General features: G+C 31.9%; 1 protein-coding gene across 3 annotated transcripts in view; it reads right to left on the reverse strand.

The window, feature by feature from the left end:
- Positions 1-1,316: 1,316 nt before the first annotated feature.
- LOC133634198 (transcription activator BRG1-like) overlaps positions 1,317-14,679 on the reverse strand; it is a 52,723-nt gene continuing 39,360 nt past the window's right edge. For 2 of the 3 annotated variants that reach the window (XM_062027281.1, XM_062027280.1), the window contains 9 exons: positions 13,669-13,929; positions 13,515-13,592; positions 10,746-10,964; positions 10,409-10,671; positions 6,782-6,890; positions 4,469-4,570; positions 4,266-4,398; positions 4,026-4,165; positions 1,317-2,999 (listed from right to left, as the gene is read on the reverse strand). In XM_062027281.1, the coding sequence (XP_061883265.1) occupies positions 2,964-2,999; positions 4,026-4,165; positions 4,266-4,398; positions 4,469-4,570; positions 6,782-6,890; positions 10,409-10,671; positions 10,746-10,964; positions 13,515-13,592; positions 13,669-13,929 (1,341 nt within the window). In that variant the 3' untranslated portion in view covers positions 1,317-2,963. Of the gene's footprint in view, positions 3,000-4,025; positions 4,166-4,265; positions 4,399-4,468; positions 4,571-6,781; positions 6,891-10,408; positions 10,675-10,745; positions 10,965-13,514; positions 13,593-13,668; positions 13,930-14,679 lie in introns of all 3 variants that reach the window. The other variant, XM_062027279.1, reaches the window with a different exon arrangement.

Here is a 14,679-nt window from a genome sequence, read left to right on the forward strand (position 1 = left end):
GGGGAAGACCCAGGACGCGTTGGGAGGACTATGTCTCCCGGCTGGCCTGGGGATGCCTCGGGATCCCCCGGGAGGAGCTGGACGAAATGGCTCGGGAGAGGGAAGTCTGGGCTTCCCTGCTTAGGCTGCTGCCCCCGCGACCCGACCTCGGATAAGCGGAAGAAGATGGATGGATGGATGGGACAATGCACATTAATGGACATATACAATGTTAATGTGCCGTATTGTAGCCAAAGGCTAATTTCCATCTACAGTGCCCTGCAGGGTCATCGTATACAGCAGGGGTTCTTAGCCTGTTTGACCTCGAGACCCAACGTTTCCACTACAGAGGAGCCCAGGGGCCCACTCCAAAATTAACCCTGAATTAGTAATCTTACTCTTGATTTTGATCATATTCAATACTTATATTGAACCTACTTACAGTTTTGCTACCATGTCAGATTATATAAAAGCATGTGTCAATCATAAAGATTAGTATTAATTCAACAAATAAACTTTAAGCTTAGGTCAGGCCGATTTGGAAAAATAAGTACTAATCAAATAAACAATACATTTACGTACAATATGGTTGGATGGATGGGTGTATTACATAGTGCTAAAATAAACTAAATTAATAATGAATATGTTTCTTAACTAAACTGAACTTTGTTTTCTATTGTCATTACTGCCACGAGTGGTGGAAAAGTGTATTTTAACTGAGTACCGCTGCTGCCGATACGGACCACAGCTGAAAAACAGATAAATTATATTCTAGGGGGCGCTCTATGGTTAGGAAACACCGGTATCAACATGCCAGGGACCATGTCTTCACAAAGAAACACGGCCAGGGCTCTCACTACTTCAGTCTTACGGTGAGGTGATTTTTCATGCTCATTTTTATCTGCCACACATGGTGTGTGTGTGTATATATATATACACACACACACATATATATATATATATATAAATATATATATACACATTATATATATACATATACATATATATATATATATATATATATAAATATATATATATATATACATATACATATATATATATATATATAAATATATATATATATATATAAAAAAATATATATATATATATATAAATATATATATATATATATATATATATACACACACACATATATATATATAAATATATATACACATATATATACATATACATATACATATATATATATATATATATATACATATATATATATATATATACATATATATATACATATATATATATATATATATATATATATATATATATATATATATATATATATATATATATATATATATATATATATAGGTATGGTGGTATTCAGTGAGGTAAGATGAATTAAATGCGCTGACAGTTCATTGCTCCTGCCAAATAAATTGCACTGAGTGGAGCGGATCACCACTCCAAGATGGCGGCCCCGCGTCTCGTCCGCGCCAGTATGCAGTAGATGTCTATGGGTTTTATCCAATGGCGGAACCAATGTTCGCTCTCTATCTGTTGTGGTGTGGGACGTTAATGGTTGATGCACACCGCTACACTGTTTGACAGGAAAACAAAATCCCTATTAAGCTTGTAAAGTAACCACCCAACAAGCTTTGTTTACCCCTACAGTGAATGCGGCCAATGAGGTAACCTAAAAACTATTCCTTTTTGTACTCTGACTGTGGTTTAATTTGACGTTTGTCCAAGTCATTATGCTAAATGTTAGCATGCTGATAGTTAGCCCGCTAGCATGTTAGCAGGGCTATATGGCAAAGTTTTGAACTTGCAAATTGTGTTTATTACGTGGAAACATTTTTTTTTATACTTGCGCAGTTTTTTTACTTGTACAAAATAGGTTTTAAACTCGCAAGTTGTTTTTTTACTTGCAGAAAATTGTTTTTATACTTGTACAAAATTGATTTTAAACTTGCGAATAATTTTTATACTTGCGAATCATTTTACTTGTAGAACATTGGTTTTAAACTTGCGAATATATATTTTTTCACTTTCAGAAATGTGTTTTTATACTTGCGATTCGTTTTTTTTACTTGTGCAAAATAGGTTTTGAACTTTTTTTTTTTTTTTTACTTGCAGAAAATTGTTCTTATGCTTGCGAATAATTTTTTTACTTGCCGAAATGTGTTTTTATACTAGTAAATAGTTTGTTTGTTTTTTTTTTTACTTGCGAACCATGTTACTTGCAGAAAATAGTTTTTAATACTTGCAGAAATGTTTTTTTTATACTTGTAATAAATTGATTCTAAACTTGCGAAAAAATGTTATACTTGCGAATCATTTTACTTGTACAAAATTGGTTTTAAACTTGCAAATTTTGATTTTTTTTACTTGCAGAAATTTGTTTTTATACTTGCGATTAGTTTTTTTTTACTTGTACAAAATAGGTTTTGAACTTGCGAATTGTGTTTTTTACTTGCCAAAATGTGTTTTTATACTTGTAAATAGTTTTTTTTTTTACTCGATAATTGTTGGGCGTGAGTAAAAACAATTCTTTTTGTGGGGTTTTGTCAGTAATTTCACTCCACAGTTATACTAAAATGTGTCTTTTTTTCTACCGCATGACTATTTATAACTGGGAAAAAGAAGCCTAGCATTGAAGTGTAAAGCACCGTAATATTTGATCAAAATTATCTTGTACAATTAAGTGGCAAATAAGCAGAATTGTTTCGATGGAGTCAGTTTATGACCTAATTCATGATTATTTATTAGATTAGATTTATGTGTTGTGATTTAACATCTTTCACTGCGATGGCTGTCATTAGTTTAATTGTGTCCTCCGGGCCAATGCAGGGAAACGAAGAAGACCTTATGTCCGGTGTGCGACTAAAAGTGTGTATTTGTTTCTTGTTCTTAAGTGACTGAGAGCTGGCGGAGGTTCGGCTGGGAGTCTGCCGACCCAAAACATCATTTCTGCAAATGTGTGAGTAGGAGGACTACTTCATCACGTCTTCTCTTGCACCTCACGACTCTTCATCAGTGGCACTGACGGAATGATCCTGCAAAATACACACACAACATCTTTGTTCATTTATTTATTCCCTAACTTTTCTTGCATTGAAACATCCATTTTAGATCCTCCAAACAGCAGCTTGGAATTTGGGACATGCTCTCCCTGAGAGAGACTATGAGGAGATTGAGGTGGGTGGGTGGGGGTAGAGAGAAGCGGGGGGGTGTATATTGTAGCGTCCCGGAAGAGTTAGTACTGCAAGGGATTCTGGGTATTTGTCCTGTTGTGTTTATGTTGTGTTACGGTGCGGATGTTCTCCCGAAATGTGTTTGTCATTCTTGCTTGGTGTGGATTCACAGTGTGGCGCATATTTGTAACAGTGTTGAAGTTGTTTATACGGACACCCTCAGTGTGACCTGTATGGCTGTTGACCAAGTATGCCTTGCATCAATTCGTGATGAGAACAGCCGGTAGATATTATGTGACTCGGACGGCACGCACGCAAAGGAAATGCCTTTAAGGTTTATTGGCACTCTGTACTTCTCCCTACGTCCGTGTACACAGCGGCGTTTTAAATCGTTGTACATTTTACTTTTAGAAACCGATACCGATAATTATGAAACCGATACCGATAATTTCCGATATTACATTTTAAAGCATTTATCGGCCGATAAAAAGTCTAAAAAAGTCTTAAATCCAATCATTTGAATTTAAGGCCTTAACATGTCTAAAATTCTCCCAAAATCTCATAAAAGGTCTTAAATACGATTTTGAAAGGTCTTAAAAATTTATTGACGTCACTTTTATTTAAAACATGCATAAACTCCAGTCTCGCTTTGAAATTTTAAAATTTTTGAGGACGCTATAACGTAACTAACTGTGCTGCCCGGTCAGAATTTCTTTTTTTAAATTTTTTTATTTTATTTTATTTTATATTATTTTATTTTATTTTATTTTATTTTATTTTATTTTATTTTTATTTTTTTTATTTTTATTTTTATTTTATTTTATTTTATTTTATTTTATTTTTTTATTTTTTTTTCAGAATTTCTGGAACAGCAGTAGAGTGAATTACCTCCTCCTGTTCATCTTCAGAGTCGTCATCACTAACCACAGGCTTGGCTCTGGTGCGTCCCGATCGTCTGCTACGTCCTTTTCCTCGTTCTCCTCCTCGCTCCTTCCTGCCCAGTCGGATCTTCACCTTGACAGAACGAGCTGAACACACACACACACACACACACACACACACACACATGCAGAACAAGGAGTAAAAGGGAGTCCTCCAAGGTCAGTCCCAGAGGCAGACTTTTCCTACTTTCAGACTCCGATCCGTCGTCCTGCTCGTCGTCCTCTTCCTCGCTCTCCTCGCCCTCGCTCTCCTCCTCCTTCTCGATCTTCTGCCTCAAACTGGTGAAGACCGACTGCAGCACGATGGAGTCCTCGTATATCTGCTCGCGCCAACGACAGCGTACGTCACGGTGAGGCAGTGGGGGACAGGAGGAGGTGCGGGGGTCTCACCAGAGAGCCTTCCAGGTTGAAGGTCTGAGCGTTCTGGAAGAGCAGCATGACGTCTCTCTCCAGGTCGCCAAGACTGCGATAGCGGTGGCCCCGAATCTTCTCCTAGTGTCGGTTGGGGTTGTTAGTTAGTAGGGTGTCAATCTCTGGGCCCTGAACCATTCAGAATCCTTTCTAGATTCAAACCGATTCTCGCAGTGTATTATTTGGTATAATTATTATCATGAAACTTTTTCAAAACAAAAAAAGTTTTTCCTGGTTGCATGGAGATGGACTAAAAATGCCATTTTAGAAATTGATTCTTAATAAAAAAAAAACATTTTTTTTATTTATTTATTTATTTTAATTATGATGGCCTAAAAACGTCTTTTTAAATAAATGTATTCTTATTCAAAAGAAACAAACCGAATTTCTAAAAATTATAATGGCCTAGCAACAGCTTTTTAAAAATGTATTCTTATTAAAAGAAAAAAAATACATTGACATTTTTTTTAAAAAAAGAAAATTTTAGATTTTTTTTACTAATTATGTTGCCCTAAAAATCGCTTTTTAAAAATTGTATTCTTATCAAATACATTAAAAAAAGGTATTTTTCGATATTTTAAAATTACAATGGCCTAAAAATAGCTTTTTAAAAATGGATTCTTATTAAAAAAACAAATGCATTTCACTTTTAGGAAATCATGATGGCCTGACATCTTTTTTAAAAAAGTGATTCTTATTTTAAAATTTTTTGGGGGGGAAAATTTAATTTTTGAAAATTGTTGCCCTAAAAACATTTTTGTTGAATTAATTGTTATTAAAAAAATATATTTTTAATTAATTCTTATTAAAAATAATATATTTTTTAATTATGTTGGCCTAAAAACGGCTTTTAAAAAAATGTTAACTTATTAAAAACAAAAAAAAATGCATTTCTATTTTTGTAAATGATGTCACCCTAAAAATAGCTTTTAAAAAAAATAGATTATCAAACAAAATGGATTCCTATTAAAAAAAATAGATTTTTGAATATTACGATGGCCTAAAATGGATTCTTATTAAAAAACAAATGCATTTAAATGTTTGGAAATTATGATGGTCTGAAAATGTATTAAAAAAAAATGTATTCTTATTTAAAACAAAAAAAAATTATGTAATTTTTGAAAATTATGTTGCCCTCAAACTTTTTTTGAAAAATTAATTCTTATTAAAAAGAAAAGTTATTTTTTGATTTTTAAAAATTATGTTGGTCTAAAAATTGCTTTTTAAATAAATGTATTCTTATTCAAAAGAAACAAACCGAATTTCAAAAATTATAATGGCCTAACAACAACTTTTTAAAAATGTATTCTTAATAAAAGAAAAAAAATACATTGACTTTTTTTTTTTAAAAAAAAGAAAATTTTAGATTTTTTTTGCTAATTATGTTGCCCTAAAAATGGCTTTTTAAAAATGGTATTCTTATCAAATACATTAAAAAAAGGTATTTTTCGATATTTTAAAATTACTATGGCCTAAAAATAGCTTTTTAAAAATGGATTCTTATTAAAAAACAAATGCATTTCACTTTTAGGAAATCATGATGGCCTGACATCTTTTTTAAAAAAGTGATTCTTATTTTAAAAATTTTTGGGGGGGAAAATTTAATTTTTGAAAATTGTTGCCCTAAAAACATTTTTGTTGAATTAATTGTTATTAAAAATATATATTTTTAATTAATTCTTATTAAAAATAATATTTTTTTAAATTATGTTGGCCTAAAAACGGCTTTAATTTTTTTTTAACTTATTAAAAACAAAAAAACAAAAATTTCTATTTTTGTAAATTATGTTACCCTAAAAATGGCTTTTTAAAAAATGTATTATAAAAAAAAAAAAAAAGGATTCCTATTAAAAAAATTGATTTTTGAATATTACGATGGCCTAAAAATTGATTCTTATTAAAAAACAAATGCATTTAAATTTTTGGAAATTATGATGGTCTGAAAATGTATTTAAAAAAATGTATTCTTATTTTAAACAACATTTTTTAATGTAATTTTTGAAAATTATGTTGGCCTCAAACTTTTTTTGAAAAATTAATTCTTATTAAAAAAGAAAAGTTCTTTTTTGAAATTATGTTGGCCTAAAAACGGCTTTTAAAAAATTTAATCTTATTAAAAACAAACAAAAAAATACATTTCTATTTTTGAAAATTATAATGGCATAAAAATGTATTTAAAAAAATGTATTATTTAAAAAAAAAAAAAAAAAATTTGATATTTTTTCGCATATTATATTACCCTAAAAATTGCTTTTTTTAAATTATTGTTAGCGAACAACATTCCGACGATACCTTGATCTTCCTGAAGTCCACAGGCTTGCGGATGAGTTCGTAGTACTCGGGCAGTTCCTTTCTTGACGGCAGCTGGATGAACACCTCACTGAGCTGACGACCACTGGTGCTGCACGACATGACATCATCATCATGAGACCAACGCTAGTCAATAATATCAACATGGCACCTTCAGACCTAGGATGAATTTAGTGATGTAGAACTGGGCGCAGTCATCCCTCCACACATCACGCTTCAAACTTTGCGGCTTCCCTCAATTGTGGATTTAGTTTTGTTTAAAAGAATATTTAAGCGTAATCAACATGTTTTTGGCCTAAATTAAGCATTTTCCAGCATAAAAATGGCTGAAAAAAACCTAAAAATATCAGCGCTACAGTGCAGCATTTGTTGGGGGATGAGATCAAATCAATTAGTTTGCTGTTTAGTATCGTGGCCACTGATTGGCTCAGCCTCAGATAACAGCTCGTCTCGCTTTTTTGAGAGTAAAGGTGGCCATGTGTTGCTATTTCATGTCTAGAGGGCTCTCATAATGTTCAAATTGTGTTTAGAAGGTTTTATATGCGCTAGCTTTGAAAATATTTGATTTATAATTCATTCACTCAACTTAATGGGCCGGAACCAATTAAATTTACTGTCATACAAATAGCTTTCAATATAATGCGGTGCCTACTGTATATTAATAAACAAATTACAATTAAAATGATTACCGGTATATATTATATATAATACTAATAATATAGTAGTGGTTTTACTATTTTAAATATTAACTGTATTTATATATTACAATATTAATTTTTTTGTGGGTTAGAAAAAACACAGTTGGTGCAGATCCGGACAAAGGTGCTTAGCATTTTTCTTTAAATTTTAATGATGCTATTGGATGTGTGTTTATATATATATTTTTAACATTCATAATTTAAGAGTGATTTTACTAATAATAGTTGCGGTAGAAAATGGATGAATGGATGGATAGTTGTATTTACTATTTCATGTAATTTATTTTGTATTTATTTTATTTACTCTTGATTCCACCCCACTACACAAATTTACATTTAAATGATTATGTATTATATATAGTACTAATAATATAGTAGTGGTATTACTATTTGAAATTTTAATTGTATTTATATATTACAATATTATTTTTTTTGTGAATTAGAAAAACACTGTTGGTGCAGATCCGGACAAAGGTGCATAGCATTTTTCTTTACATTTTAATGATGTTATTGGATGTGTGTTTATACATATTTTTTTTAAACATTCAAGAGTGATTTTACTAACAATAGTTGTATTTATTATTTCATGTAATTTATTTTATTTACTCTTGATTCCACCCCACTATACACATTTAAATAAAAATTATTATATATTATATATAATACTAATAATATAGTAGTGGTATTACTATTTGAAATATTAATTGTATTTTTATATTACAATATTAATTTTTTGGTGAATTAGAAAAACACACCGTTGGTGCAGATCTGGACAACTGTGCATAGCATTTTTCTTTACATTTTAATGATGCTATTGGATGTGTGTTTATACATATATTTTTTAAAAACATTCAAGAGTGATTTTACTAACAATAGTTGTATTTATTATTTCATGTAATTTATTTTGTATTTATTTTATTTACTCTTGATTCCACCCCACTATACACATTTAAATAAAAATGATTATATATTATATATAATACTAATAATATAGTAGCGGTATTACCATTTGAAATATTAATTGTATTTATATATTACAATATTAATTTTTTGGTGAATTAGAAAAACACACCGTTGGTGCAGATCTGGACAAAGGTGCATAGCATTTTTCTTTACATTTTAATGATGCTATTGGATGTGTGTTTATACATATTTTTTTTAAACATTCAAGAGTGATTTTACTAACAATAGTTGTATTTATTATTTCATGTAATTTATTTTGTATTTATTTTATTTACTCTTGATTCCACCCCACTATACACATTTAAATAAAAATGATTATATATTATATATAATACTAATAATATAGTAGTGGTATTGCTATTTGAAATATTAATTGTATTTATATATTACAATATTAATTTTTTGGTGAATTAGAAAAACACACCGTTGGTGCAGATCCGGACAAAGGTGCATGGCAATTTTCTTTACATTTTAATGATGCTATTGGATGTGTGTTTATACATATTTTTTTTAAACATTCAAGAGTGATTTTACTAACAATAGTTGTATTTATTATTTCATGTAATTTATTTTGTATTTATTTTATTTACTCTTGATTCCACCCCACTATACACATTTAAATAAAAATGATTATATATTATATATAATACTAATAATATAGTAGTGGTATTGCTATTTGAAATATTAATTGTATTTATATATTACAATATTAATTTTTTGGTGAATTAGAAAAACACACCGTTGGTGCAGATCCGGACAAAGGTGCATGGCAATTTTCTTTAAATTTTAATGATGCTATTGGATGTGTGTTTATACATATTTTTTTTAAACATTCAAGAGTGATTTTACTAACAATAGTTGTATTTATTATTTCATGTAATTTATTTTGTATTTATTTTATTTACTCTTGATTCCACCCCACTATACACATTTAAATAAAAATGATTATATATTATATATAATACTAATAATATAGTAGTGGTATTAATATTTGAAATATTAATTGTATTTATATATTACAATATTATTTTTTTTGTGAATTAGAAAAAACACTGTTGGTGCAGATCCGGACAAAGGTGCATAGCATTTTTCTTTACATTTTAATGATGCTATTGGATGTGTGTTTGTACATATTTTTTTTAAACATTCAAGAGTGATTTTACTAACAATAGTTGTATTTATTATTTCATGTAATTTATTTTGTATTTATTTTATTTAATCTTGATTCCACCCCACTATACACATTTAAATAAAAATGATTATATATTATATACAATACTAATAATATAGTAGTGGTATTGCTATTTGAAATATTAATTGTATTTATATATTACAATATTAATTTTTTGGTGAATTATAAAAACACACCGTTGGTGCAGATCTGGACAAAGGTGCATAGCATTTTTCTTTACATTTTAATGATGCAATTGGATGTGTGTTTATACATATTTTTTAAAAAAACATTCAAGAGTGATTTTACTAATAATATTGTATTCATTATTTCATGTAATTTATTTTGTATTTATTTTACTTACTCTTGATTCCACCCCCCCTACAAAAAATAAAATTATATATAATACAAGTATCATAGTAGTAGTAGTATTACTATTTGAACTATTAATTGTATTTCTATATTAGTACAATATTTACATTTTTGTGGATTAGAAAAAAACAGGTGTTGGTGCAGATCTGGACAAAGGTGCATAGCATTTTGCTTCAAATTGTCATGCTATTTATATGTTATAAGATGTGCTTGTATATATATTTTTAAACATTCCTAATTTAACAGTGATTTTACTAATAATAGTTGTATTTATTACTTCATGTTATTTATTTTGCATTTATTTTATTTACTCTTGATTCCACCCCTCGACACAAATGTAAATAAAAAGTAGAACTATTATATATAATATATAATACTAATAATATAAGCGTTTCAGTCTCCTACCCGTCTTTGTATCTGATGACAGCGTCGATGATCTTCTTCATCTTCTTGGTCAGGACGGGAGGGTTGGGGGAGATCTTCTCCACAGGCGGCCGCCCCCTTTTCCGTTGCCTCTTGGCGTCCTCGTCCTTGTCTCCTCGTCCTCGGCCGCCCGAGGAGCACGAGGGCACCGGGAGGTCCGGGTCTCGGTCCCGCTTCCTCTTGCGCGTGGTCTTCTTGTGGCGCACGTCTTCCTCCACCTCGTCCAGCGTGCCCTCCTCGATCGCCTGCTCGGGGGTGAAAAGCCAGACACTCACGGGCGTCCACCTCTTATTTCCCCGCCCCCTTTCGCTCCGGTTACCTTCAGCCACTGCTTCTCCGTCAGGGAGTCGCTGTAGTCCACCTCCTTCCGCTGGCGAGAGCCCCGTCCGAACATCTTCTCCTCCTCCTCCTCGCAGGTGAGGCGCTCCACCTCGGCGTCGTCCTTCATGATCCAGGTGGGCAGCTCGTCCTCCTCCATCAGGCGAGGTTTGCGGCGCGGGTTGCGGGCCTCCTCGCGCCGCCTGTCCAAGTCCATACGCTGTGAGGCAACCAAGTCCATCAGTCACCCTCAAATAAGGTGTGGGGTTCCCCAGGGCTCAGTTTTAGGTCCCATTCCTTTGGATCTTTACATGCTGCAGCATCAGTTTGTATAATCTATAGACAATTCTGGGTGTGATTTTGGACTTTGAGCTGACTTTCATCCCACATATACACAATTCTTACAACATAGCCAGACTCCGCCCATTTCCCTCTCAGGGCGACACGGAGGTGCTAGTCATGCTTTTATTTCCTGTCGTTTCGACTATTGGAATGTCCTGCTCTCTGGTCTAGACCAAAAAGAATATCAGAACGCCACAATTATTACAAAACGACGAGGAGCAGGGGGCGGGAGCACATTACACCAGTTTTAAAGTCGCTGCTTTGGCTCCCCGTCTGCTTCAGGGTCAATTTTAAAGTTATATTATTAGTTTTCAAATGTCTTAATAGCCTTGCGCCTTCTTATCTATCTGACCTGCTTTTACTGTATCAAATATACATACGTATATATAGGTACACATATATACATATATTTGTATATACAAAATATATACATACATTCGTATATATAGGTACACATATATACATAAGTATATATAGGTGCACATACGTATATACATAAGTATATATAGGTACACATATATACATACGTATATATAGGTACACATATATACATACATACATACGTGTATATATAGGTACACATATATACATACATTTGTATATACACACATATACATACATACGTGTATATATAGGTGTACACATATACATACATTTGTATATACACATATATACATACATACGTATATATAGGTACACATATATACATACGTATATATAGGTACACATATATACATACATATATATAGGTACACATATATACATACATACATACGTATGTATAGGTACACATATATATATATATACATACCTACGTGTATATATAGGTACACATATATACATACATACGTATATATAGGTACACATATATACATACATACGTATATAGGTACACATATATACATACATACGTATATATAAGTACACGTATATACATACGTATATAGGTACACGTATATACAGGTACACACATATATATATACGTATGTACACATATACACGTATTTACGTTTGTACACATATATACATACATACATATTTACGTATGTACACATATACATACATACATATATACGTATGTGCACATACAGTATATACATACATACGTATATAGGTACACATACATACATACATATGTACACATACTGTATATACAACGATACATATGTTAATACATACATACATACGTTTGTACATATACATATGTACACATACTGTATATATACATACATACATACACATTTATATATACACATGAATATACACATGTATATACATACATACTGTATGTATATATACTGTATATACATACATACATACATGTGTATATATATAAACATATGTACGTATATATGTGATGTATGTATATATATATACACACACACACATACGTATATATACATATGCATATACATACATACACACACACACACATATATATACATACATACATACATGTGTGTATATATACACATATGTATATATATATATACACATATGTACATATATATATATATATATATATATATATATATACATATGTATACATACACATGTACCGTAATTTCCGGACTATAAGCCGCTACTTTTTCCCCTCGTTCTGGTCCCTGCGGCTTATACAAGGGTGCGGCTTATTTACGGCCTGTTCTTCTCCGACACCGACGAAGAGGATTTCGGTGGTTTTAGTACGCAGGAGGAAGACGATGACACAATGATTAAAGACTGACTTTTCATATACCGGTAGGCTGGTTATTTTGATAACGTACAGGCGAGCACTTTGTATTACTTTGCACCGTTGTATTATTTGTACTCTGCACGAATGCTGTTCGCCATGTCAAAGATGTGAAAGTTTGATTGAATGATTGAAAGATTTATTGTTAATAAATGGGACGCTTTGCGTTCCCAAACAGTCATCTCTGTCCCGACAATCCCCTCCGTGGTAGCAGGAACCCCTATATACTACGGTAATTACACATCAAAACCCTGCGGCTTATAGTCGGGTGCGGCTTATATATGGAGCAATCTGTATTTTCCCCTAAATTTAGCTGGTGCGGCTTATAGTCAGGTGCGGCTTATAGTCCGGAAATTACGGTATATGTACACATATATATATATATATATATACTACACTGTGTATGTATATAATGATAAATAAAATACAAATAATAATAATATAAAAAAAATTTTTTAAAATATTTAAGTGTGTATGTATGTAAATTACCTATTTTTAAATTGAATTTTTTAGATTATTATCATTCTTATTATATTTAAATATTATTTATTGTATTGTGTACACAATGGTTAGTTATTTAAAGCCTCCCCTAGCTATGAGGTAAGAGTTACTTTGTGTCAGTTGGCGTGTGCAACTTGATGGCTATCTGCTATGTAACGATGATGAGTCATTAATCATGAGTGGATCCACACTCACCATAAACTGATCAAACTCTTCCTCGCTCCTGGCGATCATCTGGTTGACCGTCTCGTCGTCCGGGACCTCATCCTCCTCCTGAAGTGGCAAAGCATAGAATCAGAAAGCCAGGCCTCTGGAACGTGGCGAGTGTGTTTGTGTCGCTCACACACACGTTTATACGTAGACACACTTCCTGACCCCAGACCTCGTCCTGCTCCTCGTGCTCCAGGATGGCCTGCAGGAAGGCCCTGCGCTCGTGGCTGGAAGACTTTTGGTCGAACATACCGGCCTGGATGACTTTTTGGTCCACGTTGAGTTTGTACTTGGCGGCGGCCAGTATCTTCTCCTCCACACTGTTGATGGTGCACAGGCGCAACACCCGCACCTCGTTCTGTTGGCCTATGCGGTGAGCTCTGTCCTGGGCCTGCAGGTCCTGGAGACAAACACGGAGTACTTCAAATATGTTCATATCGCCATTTGTTGCTTTGTTTACGCTAATAAGTACAAACAACTTGGGGGACTTTTTGTCCCTTTTGGGCTACTTTCTCCCAAAACGAGAAGCAGCCTGAACAAGAAATGTTATGACAAGAAGAATATCTAGATTAATTTCTACAAATTACAATGTCTTTTATGTGTTTAATTTATTTCATTAATTCAATCTAGAAAGTGAAACTAACACAGTCAGCATTCACATTGCTGCAAATTTGTGGATTTTTTCGAAAATCAAATGACATTTTTTACTTGAAAGAAAAATATATTTTGAAGTGTTTTTTGCGGGAAACACATTTACAAATAAGTGATAGTGAAGCATAAAATGTACGGCATAATATAAATAATAATATTGTATAATAATACAGTATGCAATTGATCCTTGAGTGTTGAAGCAAAAAGAACTCGGGTAATTTACGACAATTGGTGCCGTGACCCAGGTGTCCTACATGTGTGATTGCGGCAGCACTCGCTTTTATAGCCAACTTTCTTACAAACCGGTCTCATATACGTTTTTTGTATATATATATATATATATATATATATATATATATATATATATATATATATATATATATATATATATATATATATATATATATATATATATATATATGTATGTATATATATAAATATAAATTGTTGTGCCTTTTTGAGCTACTTTTTCCAAAAAGCGACGCAAACTTAACAATAA

This window comes from Entelurus aequoreus, linkage group LG18 (assembly GCF_033978785.1).
Source record: "Entelurus aequoreus isolate RoL-2023_Sb linkage group LG18, RoL_Eaeq_v1.1, whole genome shotgun sequence".
NCBI lineage: Eukaryota > Metazoa > Chordata > Actinopteri > Syngnathiformes > Syngnathidae > Entelurus > Entelurus aequoreus.